This window comes from Mycetomoellerius zeteki, unplaced genomic scaffold (assembly GCF_001594055.1).
Source record: "Mycetomoellerius zeteki isolate Tzet28-1 unplaced genomic scaffold, Tzet1.0 scaffold3, whole genome shotgun sequence".
Classification (NCBI taxonomy): domain Eukaryota; kingdom Metazoa; phylum Arthropoda; class Insecta; order Hymenoptera; family Formicidae; genus Mycetomoellerius; species Mycetomoellerius zeteki.
Genome location: NW_017257282.1, coordinates 261278 through 280584, shown reverse-complemented (window position 1 = coordinate 280584; position 19307 = coordinate 261278). Strand labels below are relative to the sequence as shown.

General features: G+C 37.2%; 4 protein-coding genes across 5 annotated transcripts in view; all 4 read left to right on the top strand.

Moving 5' to 3' along the window:
- The first annotated feature begins 4864 nt into the window (after nucleotides 1-4864).
- On the top strand, nucleotides 4865-5496 carry LOC108724447 (cuticle protein 38). Its single transcript, XM_018450824.1, has one exon. The coding sequence runs from the start codon at nucleotides 4928-4930 to the stop codon at nucleotides 5255-5257; it is 330 nt and encodes a 109-aa protein (XP_018306326.1). The 5' UTR covers nucleotides 4865-4927; the 3' UTR covers nucleotides 5258-5496.
- Nucleotides 5497-7295: 1799 nt separating this feature from the next.
- On the top strand, nucleotides 7296-8769 carry LOC108724450 (uncharacterized). Its single transcript, XM_018450827.1, has 2 exons — nucleotides 7296-7355; nucleotides 8222-8769. The coding sequence occupies exons 1-2, from the start codon at nucleotides 7344-7346 to the stop codon at nucleotides 8693-8695; spliced, it is 486 nt and encodes a 161-aa protein (XP_018306329.1). The 5' UTR covers nucleotides 7296-7343; the 3' UTR covers nucleotides 8696-8769.
- A 2305-nt stretch (nucleotides 8770-11074) lies between these two features.
- On the top strand, nucleotides 11075-12875 carry LOC108724452 (uncharacterized). The gene is made up of 3 exons (XM_018450831.1): nucleotides 11075-11151; nucleotides 11652-11849; nucleotides 12636-12875. The coding sequence occupies exons 1-3, from the start codon at nucleotides 11140-11142 to the stop codon at nucleotides 12723-12725; spliced, it is 300 nt and encodes a 99-aa protein (XP_018306333.1). The 5' UTR covers nucleotides 11075-11139; the 3' UTR covers nucleotides 12726-12875.
- Nucleotides 12876-16707: 3832 nt separating this feature from the next.
- Nucleotides 16708-19307, top strand: part of LOC108724464 (uncharacterized) — a 10918-nt gene continuing 8318 nt past the window's right edge. For both annotated transcript variants that reach the window (XM_018450851.1, XM_018450850.1), the window contains exon 1: nucleotides 16708-16807. The gene's annotated coding sequence lies outside the window, so the exon portion shown is untranslated. The remainder of the gene's footprint in view (nucleotides 16808-19307) is intronic.

Here is a 19307-nt window from a genome sequence, read left to right as displayed (position 1 = left end):
CATCATAAGTTATAATCTACATAAAATGATTAATGTAGGACGTGTAAAAGACTTAGTGGTTATTTTGTGATACATACGTGTAGTGGAATAGTAAAGCATGTTTATATTATTAAGCATGTTTGCATTATTTGTAAATTTTTCATGAGCCGTGCAGTACTTGCTTCGGCAGTACATATGCTAAAATTGGAACGATACAGAGAAGATTAGCATAGCCCCTGCGCAAGGATGACACGCAAAATCGTGAAGCGTTCCACATTTTTGATACGTAATTATACGAATGTAGAGGCTCTCCAACTGCTAGACAATCGACATCATGTCAGAAGGCTAAAGAGAACCAAACCATTTGATCTTGTAGGAAGCTGTGATAGGAAGATGTGTCTAGAGCACAACAAGCGGGAGAGGGAGTGTATCGTAATTAGAAAAATCTAAAGAATATCAGTGGATAGACTTTGGCGGTAAAGCTTGGTTGATATTGTAGAGTAAAATTAATGATTGGTCTGGTAGACTAGTTTTAATATTGAAGTTGACAGGAAAAAAAAATGAGCCGTACATACCCCCTTTCCCCCTATGAGTAGCCATATATCCCACCCCTATGAGATATGCGGCAAAAATACAAGAAGAAAAGAAGAGAGAGAGAGCTTTCAAAAAGTTTATTTTTTAATATGAAAAATATTTCGGATTTCTAATATTTTTTTCATAGTAGTAGACAGTACAAAGTTTTCACTGATATAGTTCGTTTACTATAAACATAGTAAATAATACTTAATAAATTAAGTTTTTGATAGGTGCGGCGTATATACCGGAGTTACCCTATATCAAATGCATTTTAAAACATGCGCTAACGCTAAATTTGTTCGTTGAGAGACCGTAGCTGTCTATTGTAACGTCAAGCGCAATCTTTCCATCAACACTGCACTTTAGTGCAGTACGTTATAATTAATGCCTCGTGCGTCTTCTATTGTAAAGCGAGTATAAACGCAACATCGTAACATCACGTAGCCATATCAATTCTATCGCGTGAGCGTGAATATAGATGTGCTGTCAATTACTACGACGGTCGAAGTTCGTATACAGCTTATAATAAGAGCGCGCGCTGTCGACGTTGCGTAATAATAAAGTGCCGGGGTCTCGGGTTTATTTTGGGATCGCAAAGCAGGCGACTTTGAGCGACGTCCCTATGAATGATGGGCGTTGTTGCGTATAGCAAAGTTATGCGATTCGCCTCGGGAAGGTCGCGACTTTCTACGACGGTACGTCGCGTCGCGGCCTCGTCGACCTCGCGAATTCGATATGCGTAATTTACGAGCGCGACTATCTTTTCGCTAGGAAACGCACAAATATCTATATTTACTAAATTTATTTTTTCTACCAAATATCTAGCTGAGTATATTTGGAAACGCGATACGACGGGTAAAAATATTTGCATATTCTTTCCTTCTTTACTGGAATAACGTTATGTGAGAAAGAAACACATTTTTGCAAAGTGTTTTTATTAAATTGCGTTGTATTTATACTGATATATTAAACAAAGCACTTTGTACATAGCGTTTGTCTCTTTTATAAGAATATATATATCGAGAAAAATTAGATGTGCGAATATTTTTTGCCCATTCTATATTGCAGTCGACCAATGATAATAGAAACATCGGAAAAATGTATAACATCGCTTTACGATGTACCGAAAATATTCCGAAAATCTTTAGATCCACTCGCCGTTAAATTGACGCGGTCTGCCGAATGACGATATTAATTTACATAAAACGGCCGAGAGGCCTCCTGATTTATTTACGAACGCATTTAGCTTTGCGCGTAATGCGAGCGTTTCGACGCAAGCCGTCATTAAAATTCTCTTTGAAGCCTAAGTACTCGAAGAGGATTATTTTCTGCTCGACGAAATATATATCTCATTTCGAATGTGTCAACGTCCGCTGTCATAGCACCAGATCGGCGGCATAACACGTACAGACATCGCACAATAAAAACAAACAGACAATTAAATGAAATATCAATTTATTTTTATCCCTGCATGTGTGTTAAGTATAATAAAAATTGTATATGTATTATTTTCCTCTCTGTTGAGTAAAAAAATATCCAGACAACATTGTCACTCGGGGGGCAATAGAAGATTGGCCTTATCGTGGTCCCAAAGAAAGTGCGTCCTGCAGGTCCACCTTACAATTAGTGGACGTAGCTGACAGCAGGTGCGGCGTAGGCGAGGTGCGCACTGTGCGCGGTGTAGGCGAGCGGAGCGGAGTAGGCCAGCGGGGCTGCGTGCGCGGCGTAGGCGACTGGGGCTGCATGCGCAGCGTAGGCGAACGGAGCAGCCGCGTGGACGACGGATGCAGGATGCGCCGAGTACGCGACAGCGGGTGCGGACGCCAGGTAGCCAGGAGTGTGGAAGAAGTCGCTGGGACGAGCTTGAGACTTTCTTGCGAAGATTGTCCGAGTTGTTACTACTCGATTATGATACCGAAATCTGTTCCGCGGCACTTTTTTATAGGACCAAACCCCTCTTACGCGAAACAGAACTGGTTTTCTATCGCTCCCATCCTTGTGATCTAGAAGTGCCTGCCAAGGTCTTCCGGTTTCGGTAACATTCTCGCTAGAGATTTGGATCGCTTTGGGAGAATAAGACGGGCGAGGGGACTGGACGCGAACCGGATGTGCCATTCGACGATATTTGAATGATGAATTGAATAATCACACATCGCACATAGTATAACGATATTACAATCGGTACAATATGTACCAATTCCCCTCTTTTCTGAGGGAAAATAATTTACCGTATGTAAAATTTATAATTGTAACAATGGTCTACCACATGTAAATAATTACATAGCGTCAGAAACGAATATACGCTATGTCACAATTATCAATTCATCAATTTAATAATATATTAAATACTTGTATATCGTATATACAAGTATTTAATATAAACGAATGCATTATAAATTTCAGTCGGAAAAACGATTCGTGAAATTTTGACATGCATACAGCGATATTCATTGTAATTTGTCAATTAACGATGAAAGTACGAAACGAGGATGATGGTTGCATCTTGCGTAAAAACGCATATTTTATTCCACACGCATACTCCATTGCGTAGAAAAGTATGGTCGGTAGTCGACGTTACGTCTAACCGGTTGTCACCGAAGTCGTTGCGATTTTCGTCAGTGCGAGCTGTCACGCATTGTCATTGTTGATGCATGATTGCGCAAGGAACGGAGCAAACGCACAGGATAGAGATAAGGCACGCAACAAACACATGAATACGTTTGCCCATATGACACGTCGTGCGAAATTGTGTAAGTCGAGCATTTACTTTCGCGACTCGTGTCACAATGTCTCCCGCCACCGATTCTGGTTTGCCACCACCCATCAGTTTTGGACAGCGTAACATACGTGGGCGTGATTATCGTTCGATCTCTGCGTTATTCGATCATTTATTAAGTTAGATATAAATATAGAAGTTGAAAGAAAAAAGATCTAAAAATTAAAAACAATAAATTTTCGAGGAAATTTTTTCAGGAAATTACAAAAGAATGATTTTGAAAGTGAATATTTTGTAAGAGAAAGATTAATCTATAAACTTAATAAAAATATGTATTTATTGTAAGTAACAAATAAATTAAAAGTTACTAGAGAAAAACTTTCGTCTCGTAAATTATTTAATTCTCTCGATTATTTTCTCAATTATTTAGTCGAGAAAAAAGTTAATCTTTCGCAGATTGTTCTTAAATAATTGGAGACACAGAAGTTGAAAGTTTTTAAAAAACTTTTTAGATGAACGAGTTTTAAAAAAACTTTGAGAAAAAAGTTATGCATACAAGTTGTTGTGCATAGGTATAAGTTTGTTAGAACAACATATGTATGTTTCGTGGAACAAAACCGCTCAACCGCCGTGCTGAGAGAGAAACCCGCGAGCAAGGCGACCCGGCTCGTAAATCGTTGCAATTCATAAGCATTAAAATGGGGTAAAGTACAAAGAGGAAGAGAAGCATTGCCTTCTAAACGACCAAAGTCAGGGCAAGCAACCTGGAAGCGTCCTTTATACGAACGGGTTAACGATTTTAACTGAGACCACGTCGGTCTAACGGCTGTCAAGGCTACTTTAATTGTTTAAATATTATTAATGAGATGTGTGTGTGTGCATCTCAGATATAATGACTTACAATGACAAGAAAGTTTAATAATAAAATTATTTATATGTTCTACAGTCGACGTTATCAATTAAGCGGCTATTATTATGTCACGTCTCCGTCAAGAATCAAGAATTAATCGAGGAAGTGACAAGCTGTTCCAAACGTCATTATTGCCCGAGGCAATTCGAACAACTCGTATTTTAGGCCCGTCGGCCGGTTCAAAAGCTAATATGTACACGCAATAAATCGCTTGATAATTACATATGATTGTTCCGGACTCGGCTATACTGTCAAGAGTTTGATGATCGATAGTCGAGGCTATGTCATTGAACCTCTCCATCCAGGCATCATGTATTCGCAAACAAAGAGAGCCCGGAGATAAGGCCATCAACAATCATGGTCGCCCTTTCGAGTATTTCCCGTGTCCTTCTCGAAGAAACAAAACGATGATGGACAACTGCGCCACCATCGAGGCTACGTCACGTGAGGGTACCAGCGAAATCTGCGAAATATGAAGCGGTGAAGGGTCTGCGGCTGAGGCCACGAACGATCAGGCAGTCCTTGGCAGTGCTCTTCCAACAAGTGGCCGCGCAACAAAAAAAAAACGAGCAATGGCGGTACGAGCGACGTGAGGAAGGCAACAGGAACCTGTGGCCGGGACCGGATGGTCCGTGAGAGGTGGGAGAGGTCAGCCCCGACGAATATAAGGGGTCCTAGATGCCGTGTTCAGGCATCATTCGCTCTTCAGTGTTCTGCCGAAGTACGAAGCAACAATCTCAATCACCATGTACAAGATCATCGCTCTCTTTGCCCTGGTGGCTTGCGCCGCGGCTGCACCCGGCTACTTGTCACCCGCCCTCCACGCGGCTCCGGTAGTCGCGGCTCCGGTAGCGGTCGCCCATACCCTCCCGGTCGCCACCAGCTACGCCAACACCTACAAGGTGTCTGTGAAGAGTCCGCTTCTGGCCACTGCTCCGCTCGCCTACACCGCGCCGATCTTGAAAACTGCCCCAGTCGTCGCCGCCGCACCGGTCGTCGCTGCCGCCCCCGCCGTCGTCGCCCATGCTGCACCGGTCGCCTACACCGCCCATCACCCCATCGTCGCCCTTCATTAAGGGAGAATCACTAATTAACCACCTTTCGCCCATCGCTCAAGACAATCCACATGCCGATAATGAAGACGTCCTTCATCATCCAATCGGACGCGTGACGATTCATCGGAACGACCGACCGAATCGACCAAATTATCCATCAACCAGGCACTTTGACTAAACTTGTATCAGCCTGTCCACACGGTCGAACGATCGATCGCTACGATTAATCAATAAAGTTGCCATTTTTGCCTTTAAATAAATGTGCTCTATGTGTTCAGTCCTTATTGACACCTTCAACTATTGTAGTTAGAGAACGTATCAACGCTATCTCAGAACTCGCTGATTTCGGAGCTTATTTTTATATTTCGGATATTACCTCGTAATCTCTCCTCGAATTTTACCTTTGCTTCTCATTAGAATCTTAGGATAGTCCCATCGAATGATATCACATGTTATTGTCGAACTGCGAGTTCGAGGTTATCGAATTCTACTTCATTGCGTTCTCACGGCGCTCTACCTAAAGGACTAATTCCTCCGTATCACGTACCATTGGGAGCTTATCGGGGATCGCAGATTTTTCCTCGCACTCGTGATCACGGGGTGATCTCGTTCTTATAATTTTTTTATTTCAGCACACAACGCCACGCCCGCATGGAGTACGTCCACCTATACGTTGCGTCCTACCTATCCGTTTACGTGAGGCTTTTCGCAAAATAGGATTTGGAACGACTCGATGAAAACTGTTTACCGACTTGGCGATCAACGGTTGTTTGAGTTTCGGCTTTGGTCCCCGCTCGTACTCCGTCATGGCACTCGCGAAGCGAAACTTTACCGCGCGCCGTCGGGTCACGTATTGAATATATTTACAGGGAACATACAAACCCGTCCATGCACTTTTCACGAACCTAACTTACTAAATTCTTTATGGAAGCTTTAAAAAAGTCTCCATGAGAAGGAGGCAAGTTTGGCGAATTATTCAATATCGCACCTACGTTTTGCGAAGGAAAACTGTAGATAGTGTCTATACATATGTCGTTGCATACGTATTGAATGTGTCGAATCCAGAAAAAATTCCAAGCATTTTATATTAGAAGATAGTTATGCTAAGATATAATTTTGAATTGAAAATGATATATCTTTTCGAATGTAAGTTTTGATTGAGGAGAGACAAATATTTAAATATTACTTTACAAAAGTTCATCTTGTCTTGATAGAATAGTGTTTTTTAAACGATTCACGATTTAAGAAAGGAAAGGCTAATTTTAATCTTATTTTAATTGTTTTGCTTTTTCAATTGTGACACATTGTCTTTTGTCGAAATCGCTATCCTTAATGCCATACACGAAGTAGAAATTGATAAATGAGATCATTAAGATTAAGCGCGTTTTCGACCGTAATTTCACGTTCGAGTGCTTTTTGTTGCGTCTCTGAGGAGTACCACTTCTCTTTGCGTCTATGGTGTAATGTGCTTATTGTTACCAAGAGGCGAGGAGTAAAAGTAAAGTCTCAAGATCGCGAAGCCCCTTTGTTCGATCGTCAAGTGTACCCCACAAGCTCGACGACGATGACAAAAAGCTTAATGCTTTCAGAACCAACAGCTGACAAAAAAGTAATCCTTCATCACTCTCGATTTTCATAACGTCCGCTAATCCATTTCACAATTCTGGTGTCGTGATTAATAATCATATCTTAATATTTTGGAGTCACTTCTGTCTAATATTTATATTACATATTTTAATTTTTAATTATAATTCCTATTTGTTGATAAGATCTTTAAAAGACGTTGTCCTAAAATAAAATTTTCAGAGTTCAAGGGAATATCTCTCTTGGCCTTTCTCGATAATTCTTAATATTTTATGCGAATAAGAAATACGTTCACGGGAATGTATTTTACACGCGTACATATTTTCAGACAAGAACGTGCCTTCGGCACATTGAATATTCCTCGACACATCCTATACACTGGCAGGGCGTTGAATTCTTATTGCACAGACCTTGAAGGTCTCTCGAAGATCACGGAAGCACTCTCCTATATAAGCATGCGTAGATCCGCGTGCGTGCAGATCAGTCCCAGGTTCTGATCCAAAAGTAGTGAAAATCCATCGTCATGTTTAGGCTGGTAAGATCGACGATTCTTAACATTATTTAGCAACTAAGGCGAAAAATTTATTGCCTCTGAATAGTAAAGTGATTGGCAATCGTCGAGATTAATTAAAAATAATTATATATATGATATAATTTAATAGGTGTCTTATCTTGAAACTAATCAGCTATTATTTTTAAACGCATATATAGGGAATAAGAATTAATGTAAAGATGATCGAAAAGATTTGTATCATTTAATAAATGTTTATAAAAATGTCAAAGCCTTAATCTTAATGATTTATATTTTCGAAATGCTAAAATTCTTAATGATGTATATTTCTTTTTTTGTCAAAAGAGATGTTAAATAAAATTTTTTTTAATTTCCAAAATATATATCATTAAGAATTTAGCATTTCGAAAATATACATATATTATTACGATTAGCAATATTTGACATTTTTATAAACATTTATTAAATGATACAAATATGTCCAATCATTGTTACTTTATATGTAAATAAAACTGCCAAATGTCTTATTAAAAAATATATTTTACTTTTCCTATTCCCTGGGTGCGTTTAAAAATGACAGCTGATTAGTTTTAACAATTTCCCATAAAACAACCTATATAAATGTAAAAAAAAATATATAAAATTATTTTTAACATATTTTATAAATATATTAATATATTATAAATATTAATAACGAACAACGAGCTTAACGAATTAAAGCTAATCGAACTGATAATAATTATTCCTAGCATATTTTGACAACAGAACGTCCAATTTTTTGATCTACTAAGAATGTAAAGACAGTTGGAAAATATTGACACCGCCGGTATCCTATTCTTTCCAAAATCACCCGGAGGTTTCATATCCGCGGCAAACGTTCTCTTTCGTAGGTGATTATTTCCGTCCTGGCAAGCATCGCCACGGTGCAATGTGGAACTATTCTCACGCCTGTTATTGGCAAGCTCGTTTCTGAGAAGGTCGTCGAGGCGCACAGCAGCAACGTGGTGCATCCATCGGCGTCGCTGGTGGCCGCGGCTTCACCCGCGCTACTGAGATACGCGGATGTCGCTCTGGTACAGCAACCAGTCGCCGAGATTGTGCAACCGGTAGCGAAGGCCTCCTTGATCGCTGAGAAGACGATCGAGGCCCACGGACACCAAGTGATTCACGACGCGCGTCCGTTGATCGCAGTGGCAAAACCTCTGGCAGCCATCGAATCGCACGTCGCAGTACCCGCGATTGCCAGTCGTGAAATAGCTTACACGGCACCGTACTATTCACCGTATTATTCGGCGTATCCCCATCAGCTGATCGCCGAGAAGACTGTATCCAATTACGGGCATAGCATTCAACACGCATTATAAATAATCACCGGGCGAAGTATCAAAACATAAATAGTAACTCTAAAGAGCACGCATGGATTTACAAAATAAAATCTATGATGAATTTAAAATACACGATCTTCGTTTGAGAATATTTTATTAAAAAAGGTTAAATTATCTTCAAATGAAAAATTATTCAATTAAAAGTTTCATAAATTTAAAGAGAGACAGTTGATCCCTGTTGTGCTCGTTAGTGTTAAAGGAAGAATCGTCCTTTAGTCTTTGCTCGCAATCGGAAAACCGCTCACCCGAAACTATCATCATTCTCGATCACTTTCGCAGCGACATTGTCTTCGTAAATTACTCTAAGAACTATCCCAAGTTCGAGAACCATGTCGTTTGCGTGACTTAACAAACGGATCGAAACTGGCAGTCTTTAGCCTGGGAAAGAGGCCGATCAATCACGTTTGTCAACATTTATAAAAAAAAAGATTGTATTGCACATACTCGATGTAATTCCTCAATAAATTTTTCATGCATTTCATATCCAGACATACATTTAACAAACCCAAGAAGTAAAGTATTCAAGTCATCATATAAAAATTATTCCCTTCTGTGTCCAATCTATATTTGTCGTTTATGCAATAATTTCTCTATTATATGTAGGTACGTCTGTATTATTATATTTGTGTATTACGAATATTTTCTCAACAAGTAAAATTCGCGCTCATAAATTGTATAGATCTGCATCATCTTGTCAACGAGTTCGCCACTCGATCAATGATACATATCTGTAACTCGATATAAATTGCCCGACGCGCGATTGCCTTCGAAGGTATATGCATGCTTGGATCCTCAAGGTCTTGGGTGAATGAACTGCGAGTACTGCTAATGGCCTCGGTATCCCTTGTCTACGGTGCGTCGAATGACGTTGTAAAGCATCGCCGGATCGCGCTTGTATCCAAAGAGACGCGCGTAGTCGAGTCGCGCTAGCCTATCGAACCTTCTCGCGTCTCCCTTTCTTAAATCACGCTCGTCCCACACTGACACTGGGAATGTATACGTGCACACATATATTCGCTGAAGAAAATACCAACGGGAGAATTGCAGCGAAAACGTACGTGCTGCGTCCGAGGGACGTGGATCGATAATTGAAAAATGCGAAGTCGAAGGGCTCTTGCGCTAGGATTGTTTCTCGAAAGAGGAAGAAATAGAAATGGGAAGTAATGGAAGAGAGGAACGTTCCTCGGGACTCAAGCATTATTCTTATCGATGTACTGTTCTGTCGTGCGCGTTTTATCCGTTGTATATTTAACGAAAGGTAATGCGAACGGAAAGAAATCTGCAATTTAATTTTTGTTAAGAAGATATACTGAGGATTTAGATTATTAAGCATCTTTTTGGATGAAAATAGTATTATTTCTTTCGTTCTAACTGATTCACGATACATATTCTTTTATGCGTAAATATTTACGATAATCTTCCTTTATCTTCTCTTTCAAAGCAATCATTTAAAATGGTAAAAAAATGGAAAGGACAGTTTTGCTAAAGTATCTAAAAATTTAGCTAAATTAGAAAATAATTTTGTTGAGCTATGAGAATAATTATGTAGGATGTTCAAGCTCTCAGACGGCACACAATATTCATAAAATATTTACAAAATATTTGTAAATATTTATTAGACTTATTTTAAATAGTTTATAAATATTTTTATGGTCTTATAAATTGTACAATCATAAATATTTATTATAAATATTATGAAACATTTATGAAACATAAATGTTGTAAAAAATACTTAATAAAGCATTATAATAAAAATAAAAAATACTTATTAGAAATACTTATTTATATTTATCTCAAAAATATTATATAAAATAATTAGTCTATATTTTAATAATATTTCGAATAAAGCTTTATTACAAAATATGTATAAAGTATTTACATAACATTTCAAAAAATGAATAGTAATATTTATCATAAATATTCTGAGCGATTGTTAAAATGTTATATCCGCATCATTGTCATCAACACTTAAGCGTGCTATATATAATTATTTTGATAATCCAAAAAACCAAATTATTTTCAGATCTATATTTAGCTAAATTTTTAAATACTTTAGCAAAACCATTCTTTCCGCGTAGAGCACATCAATTATTTCCGAGTTCGACTAATTAAATTTTTGTTTTCCTATATTATAAATATATTATGAATGGACAGCCATAAAGTTACTTCAGAAGTAGAATGTAATGCATGGTCGATGCATCCTAGAGCAAGGATGTGTCATGTTGCAACTATAGCCTTGTCCGTCCCTGAGACCGGGGAGGAATGCGGTGGTACGGCAGTTAGGAACTTTTGTAGTGCCGGACGAGTCTACTTTTTACGGCATCCCTTGAGACTTCTATAAGTACGAGGAAACCAAGCTGGCGCGCGCATTTATACGAAGTATCGTTCCCGAGTGCATCCGCGCAGAATCCTTGCCCGAAGTCATGTTGCGATTCGTAAGTAAATCTGGCATTCCGTGAAGAGTGCAAAGTGCATCCGCAATGAATTTAAAAATCGTAACGAAATACTTAATAATAATAATTTTTGTGATTTCTCTCCTATTGTGATCTCCAACGTCTCTGAGTTGCAATTCGCATTCATTCTCCGGAAGTATAACGCGCTTAAGCCCATGGCACATACAAAAACGTAAGGCCGTAATACGTAAGCAGTAAAGAAATCGTAAGATTGGATTCGCTACTGGCCTTACGGTCTCTATCGTGATTGGCCAATTCGCTTACTGATTATGTCTTACGGTCTTACGTTTTTGTATGTGCCATGGGCTTTATTCACCGCTGTTAGGCGCGAAGGAGGTGTCTTCTCGCGATGATATTTACCTCACGTAGACTCATTCGCTTCACGCGGTTCAACGGTTACTTATATTCGCCGACGTGCCCCGCGCCGAAGTTTTCCAATTTAAATAAGAAGCGAGCTTTTCCTTTATGACGATTACTTGCAGATTCTGCTCGCCACTCTCGTCGGCCTTGCGTGGTCCGCGCCAGCGCCGGCACCCAGACCACTCACCCTCGTCTCCGAGTTGAAAACTCCGGCGTCAACTGCCAAGCTCACACCGCTGGTCGCGCCGATCGCGCCAATAGCTACACCGGTAATCGCACCGATTTCCCGTCTCGCCTATGCCGCACCCGTTCTTTCACAGGTAGATATAAAAAGTCCAAGTGTATATCTTGGCGTTCAACATTCGAAAATCGACTCACGCGCCGCAAAAACGTTCGATTTCTAAAAATAGGATCATCCACCGAACCATGGGTTGGTTACCGATAGCTTCAATTCAAGAATCGGACGTTTGTGAATTTACATTTAAAGAATCGATTTTAAAATTTATATACTTATAAAACTTTGTTCTTTATACCAAGATAATAATATAAGAAAAAAAGTCAAAGACGAGCAAAAGCGAAGAATGTTATAAAATATTAAATAAAATTTAATGTGTTCAATACATTAAAAAGCGAATACATTAATTAAGCGAAATTAGAGTTTCAACTTTACAAAGTCTTCTTCAGTCGCATATAAATTACACACATACAAGAATTAAAATTCAATTATACTTGACAAGTCATAATTTTGATTTTAAAATTATAATGTCAAAAGATAATAATGAAAAAAGTCGCAAATAATCATAAAAGAATTGGCAAAATGAAAAGATTAAAATTACAAATAATCCATAATCTGCTGCCGCGCTCTTATATTCTGCCTTTTCATTATTTCAATCAATATAAAAAATAACGCAAATCTTTAATTGTATTTTTCGATCACTCAACATTAAATTACAAAGAAATACTGTAGATCAAGATATAATTTTCATATGGATCGCTGAGGATAAAGAAAGAATAGAAAAGGAAATTTTTCAAAGCTTATCGTTTTCTGTGATCAAATTAGGTTGGAAAATCAAAATACAATTTTTTATCACGTTTCTCGTTACTAGGTATCACCATACGCTTATTATTCTGCGCCGATCGCGGAGATCCCGTCGAGTTACTCGATCGAGCAACATGGGTACCATATTACCTACTGACCGCAAAAATCATCAGACCGGTAGCCGTCGACCTCAGTAAAGCCCGTGTGGAAGTATGCGTAGCAGCTCGCAGCTTGTCTCCTCATCGATAATCATCTTCTATCGTGTAATCTCATCCACGCAAAAAAAAGAAAGAACTTGGTGAAAGTCGGCGTGTTTATTTTCTAAACCCTTATTTCCATCTCCTATACCTTCCTCGACAACCTCGAAGAAATTACATAGTCATAGCCGATCCTCTTTATCGTTCTTCTCGAGAAAGAATTACTAAGAATTTTTCTCTCTTAAAAAATTCATATAATTTTGCGTTATAATCAATAATCTTTATTTTAGACCGTTTATGTGAGAACACAATCAATACTAGAAATTAAAATGCCTATAACGATCGAGGCTGGATCTTTTAATGCTTTAAATAATTCAATCTTGAATTATTATATATAATATACAGGATGTTTCTTAAGTAAGGTCCGAGCCGCATTGGGGGCGTAATATGGGTCAAGGGGAACAAAAAAGTTTTATACAATTTTGAGATATTCGCTGTAGTTTTCAAATTAATAAAGAAAATATGTAAGCCAAGAAAACGGTGAAGCCGCGCTGCGCGAATTCGTAGCACGGCCCATCATGCCTCACTCGACAACGACGGCGCGCAGCGAGGGAATAGCGCTTTGCCGCCTGGTATGACGGTCCTATCTAACGGTATTTCGCCGCACCGCGTCTACACTATCCAAGAATGTTATTTTAGCTGAAATTTTTACAGCGAATATCTAAAATGGTATAAAACTTTTTTATTCCCCTTGACCCATTCTACGTCCCCAATGCGGCTCGGACCTTACTTAAGAGACACCCTGTATACAGTTTGGAAAGTAATGAAAAATCTTTCGCATAGGGGCAGAATGGACTAAACTGAGAAGAAAAGTCTTCTACCATTTTACAATTTTCGCAATAATTAACAAGATATTAATTATTAAAAATCGTTGAAAATTGGTCTTCAATAATTTTATTCAAGTACTATTAACTTTACAGAAAAACTGTAAGAGACAAAAATTGTTTATTTTCTTCTTATAAGGTTCTAAGAATTTTTTCAGAATTTTTTAATACAGTATTTTCTCATGTCGGTAAAAATAAGAAAATGCAATACTAAAAAGTTGATAAAAATTTCTAAAAAAATTCTTAGAACTTTATGAGAAGAAAATAAACAATTTTTGTCTCTTTCAGTTTTTCTGTAAAATTAATAGTATTTGAGTAAAAAATTATTGAAGACCAATTTTCGACAATTTTTAGTAATTAATATCTTGTTAACTATTGCGAAAATTGTAAAATGGTAAAGGACTTTTCTTCTCAGTTTAGTTCATTCTGCCTCTCTATGCAAAAGATTTTTCATTACTTTCCAAACACCCTGTACATACTTGCATATATACCATATTAGTAGTCTTTCGAACTGCGCGCCGAATTCTTTGTCCGGATTATAATATACTATATAAACACAATTAAACTACTGTAGTAAACTCGTAAATTAAATTGACAAACAATTTTAATAATTTTGATGTTCAATTAGGCATCATATTACAAGATGTTAATATGCTGAAAAACTGTAATTAAATTTATTGCGAGAAATATTACCTTGGCCGGGAGTCGAACTCGGATCTCTTGTATTCCGTACGCGAGCGTTATAATATTATATGCATTTTAGAGCTTTAATCTTAACACGCTCGAACGCGAAGTTATTGTCTTCACGTGAAGTTATTATCTATGTTATATTCGCTGCATCGAATTCATTTGCATTCCAGCGTAGAAAGAAGAAAACGTAGAAGGATATCTGAATTGGGTCAAGACAATTCACGCGCGGTTTAACACGGCACGATCCACGACACGAAATTCCCAGTGTTACGAAAGGCCGCGGAAAATCCCTGTTTCGTAATGACGCAGTGCATGGTCCGTGAAAGGAAATCGGCATCGTTGCATCGCCGTTGTGATCATCGATACGTGACAAGAAAAAAAAATAGGTCGCATTAAGGATTTTGGTTCCCGTTCTAAATTTGAGTAATTCACTCTACTGGAACCAAAACGGCGAAAATTGCAATTTTTCATGCGAAAATTCGTCTAAAATCGCGAAATCGTGTAATTTCCTCGTGGCGAGAAACTACGGGATTCAATTGGATGAAAAAACTCCCGCGAGACCTAAAACGGATAAGTTCATTGACACGCTCCCTTGGAATACACGCGCGAGTACTTTCTCCCGGATCCTGAGAGAGCCTAAATATTTACGGGATACATCTAGCTCTGCGTTTGGACCCTAGCAGCCATATTTTTTATACTACTTTTTATACCATCATAATCTTTCTGATCAATGGCCGTAATACTCGTTTCCTCGTAGCGAGACGGAGGCGTCTCTTGTCGAAGTACGCCTCTTCACTTTCTATCGAGAGTGAAAATCATTATATTGAACCCGATGATCCATGAAGTCAAGGTCGATGCACCTCACGCCCGGCACGACCATGAAAAGAAAGTATCCGGTTTGGTACAGTTCCTCAAGTGTAATCATTTATTTTGGGAGTTGCGACATGAAAGACTCATGTCGCAAGAAAAATCTTTCTACATAATCGTGAATGCCAACAATACGATTCTACAATTACTTAAATTAGAGTATAAATCGATTGAAGAAATCGATATTATAATGTCGTCAAACGGATTACCGCGAAAACAATGTAGGATAATGACCGTAAATTTATAGATCCTCTTCGGAGGATACAATTGCAACACCAATATTACAATTTCCTCTGGTCGAATCTTAGACAAATTTATTATTTATTTGCGAGGTAACCTCGAAACCTGACCTGAATAAATTTGTACGCAATTTTATTGACGACAAATATAAAATGACGTAAAGCATAATTATGTAAGGCATAATTCATTCACCAAATGTTCATTAAATGATAAACGACAATAGTTCTGTATTTATATTTGTATATACATGTTCCTGTCTCTTATATAATGCCAGCTGTACAAGAAAAACCCACTTGATGTTCTCCAGGAATTGTGTGGCAAACTAATTATACGAAAGACCATGCGAGTTGACTTCTTCGTACCTGATGGCCTTTTACATTCGCGGTCGAATTTCTTTTCGAAAAAAAAACAATTTAAATTAATTTGAAAAGAGAATATTGAAACTTTAGAGTATTGTTTATACTTTTTCATTCTTCAATTAGAGGATGCGTAAGAATAATCAAAAATATCTTCACTCGATTCTTGTTATATATTTCGGTATTATAAATATTAAATGATTTTGAATACAATGAATTGTCACGTGAATCATTCAAGTACATATATTAATTTGTATAATTTAATGTGACAGATTTTTCATTCAGAATTAATGGAAATTTTAATCATATAAATATTACAAATGTTGAATTAAGATATATGCTTACTAGAAATCATATTAAATATTCCATTGTGTTATTCTTTCACAATATAGGATTAATGGATTCAGTGTAAATTTCTTTCGAAGTCACAATGTAAATTTCAATCATACCGCACTGCAATTTATTGTATTTTTTGTATTTTTCCGATAAAATAAATATTCTAAATGCTATCGAGAGAACAGCAGGTATAATGTATAAAATACGATTTCCAGTGCATATACATATATCCAATGTATCGTTTCTCAATGTGTGTAAATCGAAAAATAAAACGTTGATATAGTAAGAATGGAAAAATGGCGGGAGATGCGATTTTTCGTATTCGTATGTGACGAAAAGATGAGTCTGACGCATCCAAGGTACGCATTACGTTGTTCGAATTACACTTTTTCTGATTTGCTTTTTTACGATGTGCCAGAAGAAGCGTCACGAAGACGGATGTTCGCCCGTCGTCGATGACTCATGGATCTACCCCACCGGTGGTTCACGCGACGGGTCCAGCATCCCCGAAAGGGACGGCTTCTATATAAGATTCGTGACGACTTTGGTAAAAGCACAGACCACGGCATCGTGCAAGGAGAAAGTTTCGTTAGAGAGCGAGAGTATAAGACGCGGTAGCGGACTGAGAAAATTAGTTTATCGCTGGTGCATCTGAAGATAAACGGTCAGGTATGTTTTTAAACAATTAATGATTTTTTATATTTTATAAAAAAATATAAAAGACTATTTTCTTTGTTGTTACAATGGTAATTTTACGTAAAATTTTTTAAATATATATGAAAATATAATTAACAATTACAAAAGTAGCTATGCAATTTTAGAGAAAAAATGTTAAAATACAAACAATAAAATTTCCATGTATCAACATTAATATTAATAATTTCCTTTATTAGCTACAAAATTATAAGATTATTATTATAGAGACAAAAGAGGATCGGGATATATACGAGTACAACTGAGTGAAATAATTATACAGATTCTTGCATTGTAAATTCTTCACAATAAATAGTCAAATAGTCATTTTCAAAGTAATGATGATATACTTTTAACTTATACAAACTAAATGTAAATCATGAAAAAGATGTAGGATCTCGTGTTTGTTTAATCGTAGATTGATAGACTTATTGTTTAATCCATTAGAGATCCTATTTTTTTCAGAGGGGTAAATATTTTTTCGCGTTCGTCGACGAAGAGCGACCGCGGCAAGAAGTGTTTTTATCGATTACCGATTGGCCGAAGCAATATAATATTTGCATACGTTCATCGCTATTTGTTTAATAATTGGAAAATTGAGATTTCTCCAATATATTTCTTAAATGTAGATATATGTATCGCATAAAATGCTTTATTGAAATTAGGAGTGAAATCTACGTGTGTCGTTCTATTGTAGAATATATGTGTATAAAAACTTTCTCCTCTTTAAATATTGCTTCCGTTTCGTCCTTATTCAGATTCGCGATTTGTCAAGCATCCGACCCATTATTGTGATGCTAAAGACGAATTACTGTGCTATGAATATTTAAGAGAAGCTACTTGGATACCGATCAGTTTCTATTTGAATAACTAGTTTATATAATCTGTATAAAGCAGAAATAATGTACAGAACCTTTAAACGTCGTTTTACTTGGAAATTTAGGTATTTCTTGTATTTTGTAAATTTTGTTTTTCATTTTCAAGAGAAAGCTGAAATAGAAGGAGAATGAATTCTATGATTTAATTTTAAATAATAAACATAGAGATGCTAGAAATTTAAATAGCCATAAAATTTTTAATGAATCGAGTGATCTGAGACGACTTAATTGTTTTTCTATTGCCGACCTACTTCGAGATAATTGATTTAGTGTAAGAAGCGAGTTGTGGAGAATGATTAAGAGAATATAAAGCTGGTTGCATTACTTGTAACTTGGACATCATAGAGGAAGCTACGATGCACAAATGTCATAGATTATCAACGTGAATTTGCAATTTAACGAGATGTTAAGGCAAGTGGAAAGTAAAATATTAAAATTATTTGCACGTACACACAACACGTAATCACTTTCACTGTCGTAGGCGGTAAACAAAAGACGCGTCGTGACGTGTTATGTATACCTTTGCCGAATATAGTGCTTCTAGTCTGTAAAGTCCGTGTATTAATCACTCTAAAAATGCTCTATCACAAACGTTAGATTGCGTATGGAAATACTTCACTTAATTTAAAATTTAAATCTTTCCGCCCCAGTGGATGTCACACCGCATTCGTTATGCAATTACTTTCCCCGTATTGACGAAGCGATTTCGGAGGAAATAAAATAATATGAGATGTGTTCGGCGAGAGACATCACATATAGAACCGGACAAACGACTTTCACCCAACTTCCTCTCGCTTTCGTTAGTCTCTTCAGTTTAATTACACGTTTGTATACGTTTTCATACAAGCCTTAGCTGGTACCGTTACCTGAAACCGGTCTTTATACGTGGATGAGTAAGAATGTTACTGTGGCAATAAAAACTTTGCTTTCTTGAGTAAACAAAGACATTAAAATTTTTTAAATTGTACAAGTTATTACTGAAGGTCAAATATGTATCTTCCATCGATTTTGACCTAATTTCGATCCGTAGTAGTCGTTCCACAATCGTTGCGAACAATAAACCTGAATGGAGAAAGGCGAGATGCACTTTCACGTGGATCCGCGCTCGGTACTTACAGAGAAATTGTCAAGAGATACTCGAGAAATCGATTGAGAAGAAAATCAGACGTTTTGCGTCAAGGATTAAATTAAAATAATGAAGAGAAAACAATAATAAAAAAAATAATGAAAATAATTAGATTAAATTAAATTATATAGGTGTTTCCAAATTAAATGGCAAAACTTCGGGAGCGTGTAGAGGAGTAAAAAACTAAGAAAAAAAGTCCTATAGACATATGCTCCTTTTTGCTTTGTTTCGCAGGAAATCACGAAAAAAGAAAAAAATATATTTAATTTATTATTTTAATTATTTTATTTATAAACTTTTTAATGAAGATTTTGTTCGAAATGTGCACCTCTTGCAGCAATACAAGCATTGCATCTGTCAAACACGGCTCTTGTAGCAGCCAGGCACTGTTCTTGCGATATTCTGTTCGCTGCAGCTACGATACGATTTCTCAAATGTTGCTCTGATTGAATAGGCGAAGAATAAACTTCTT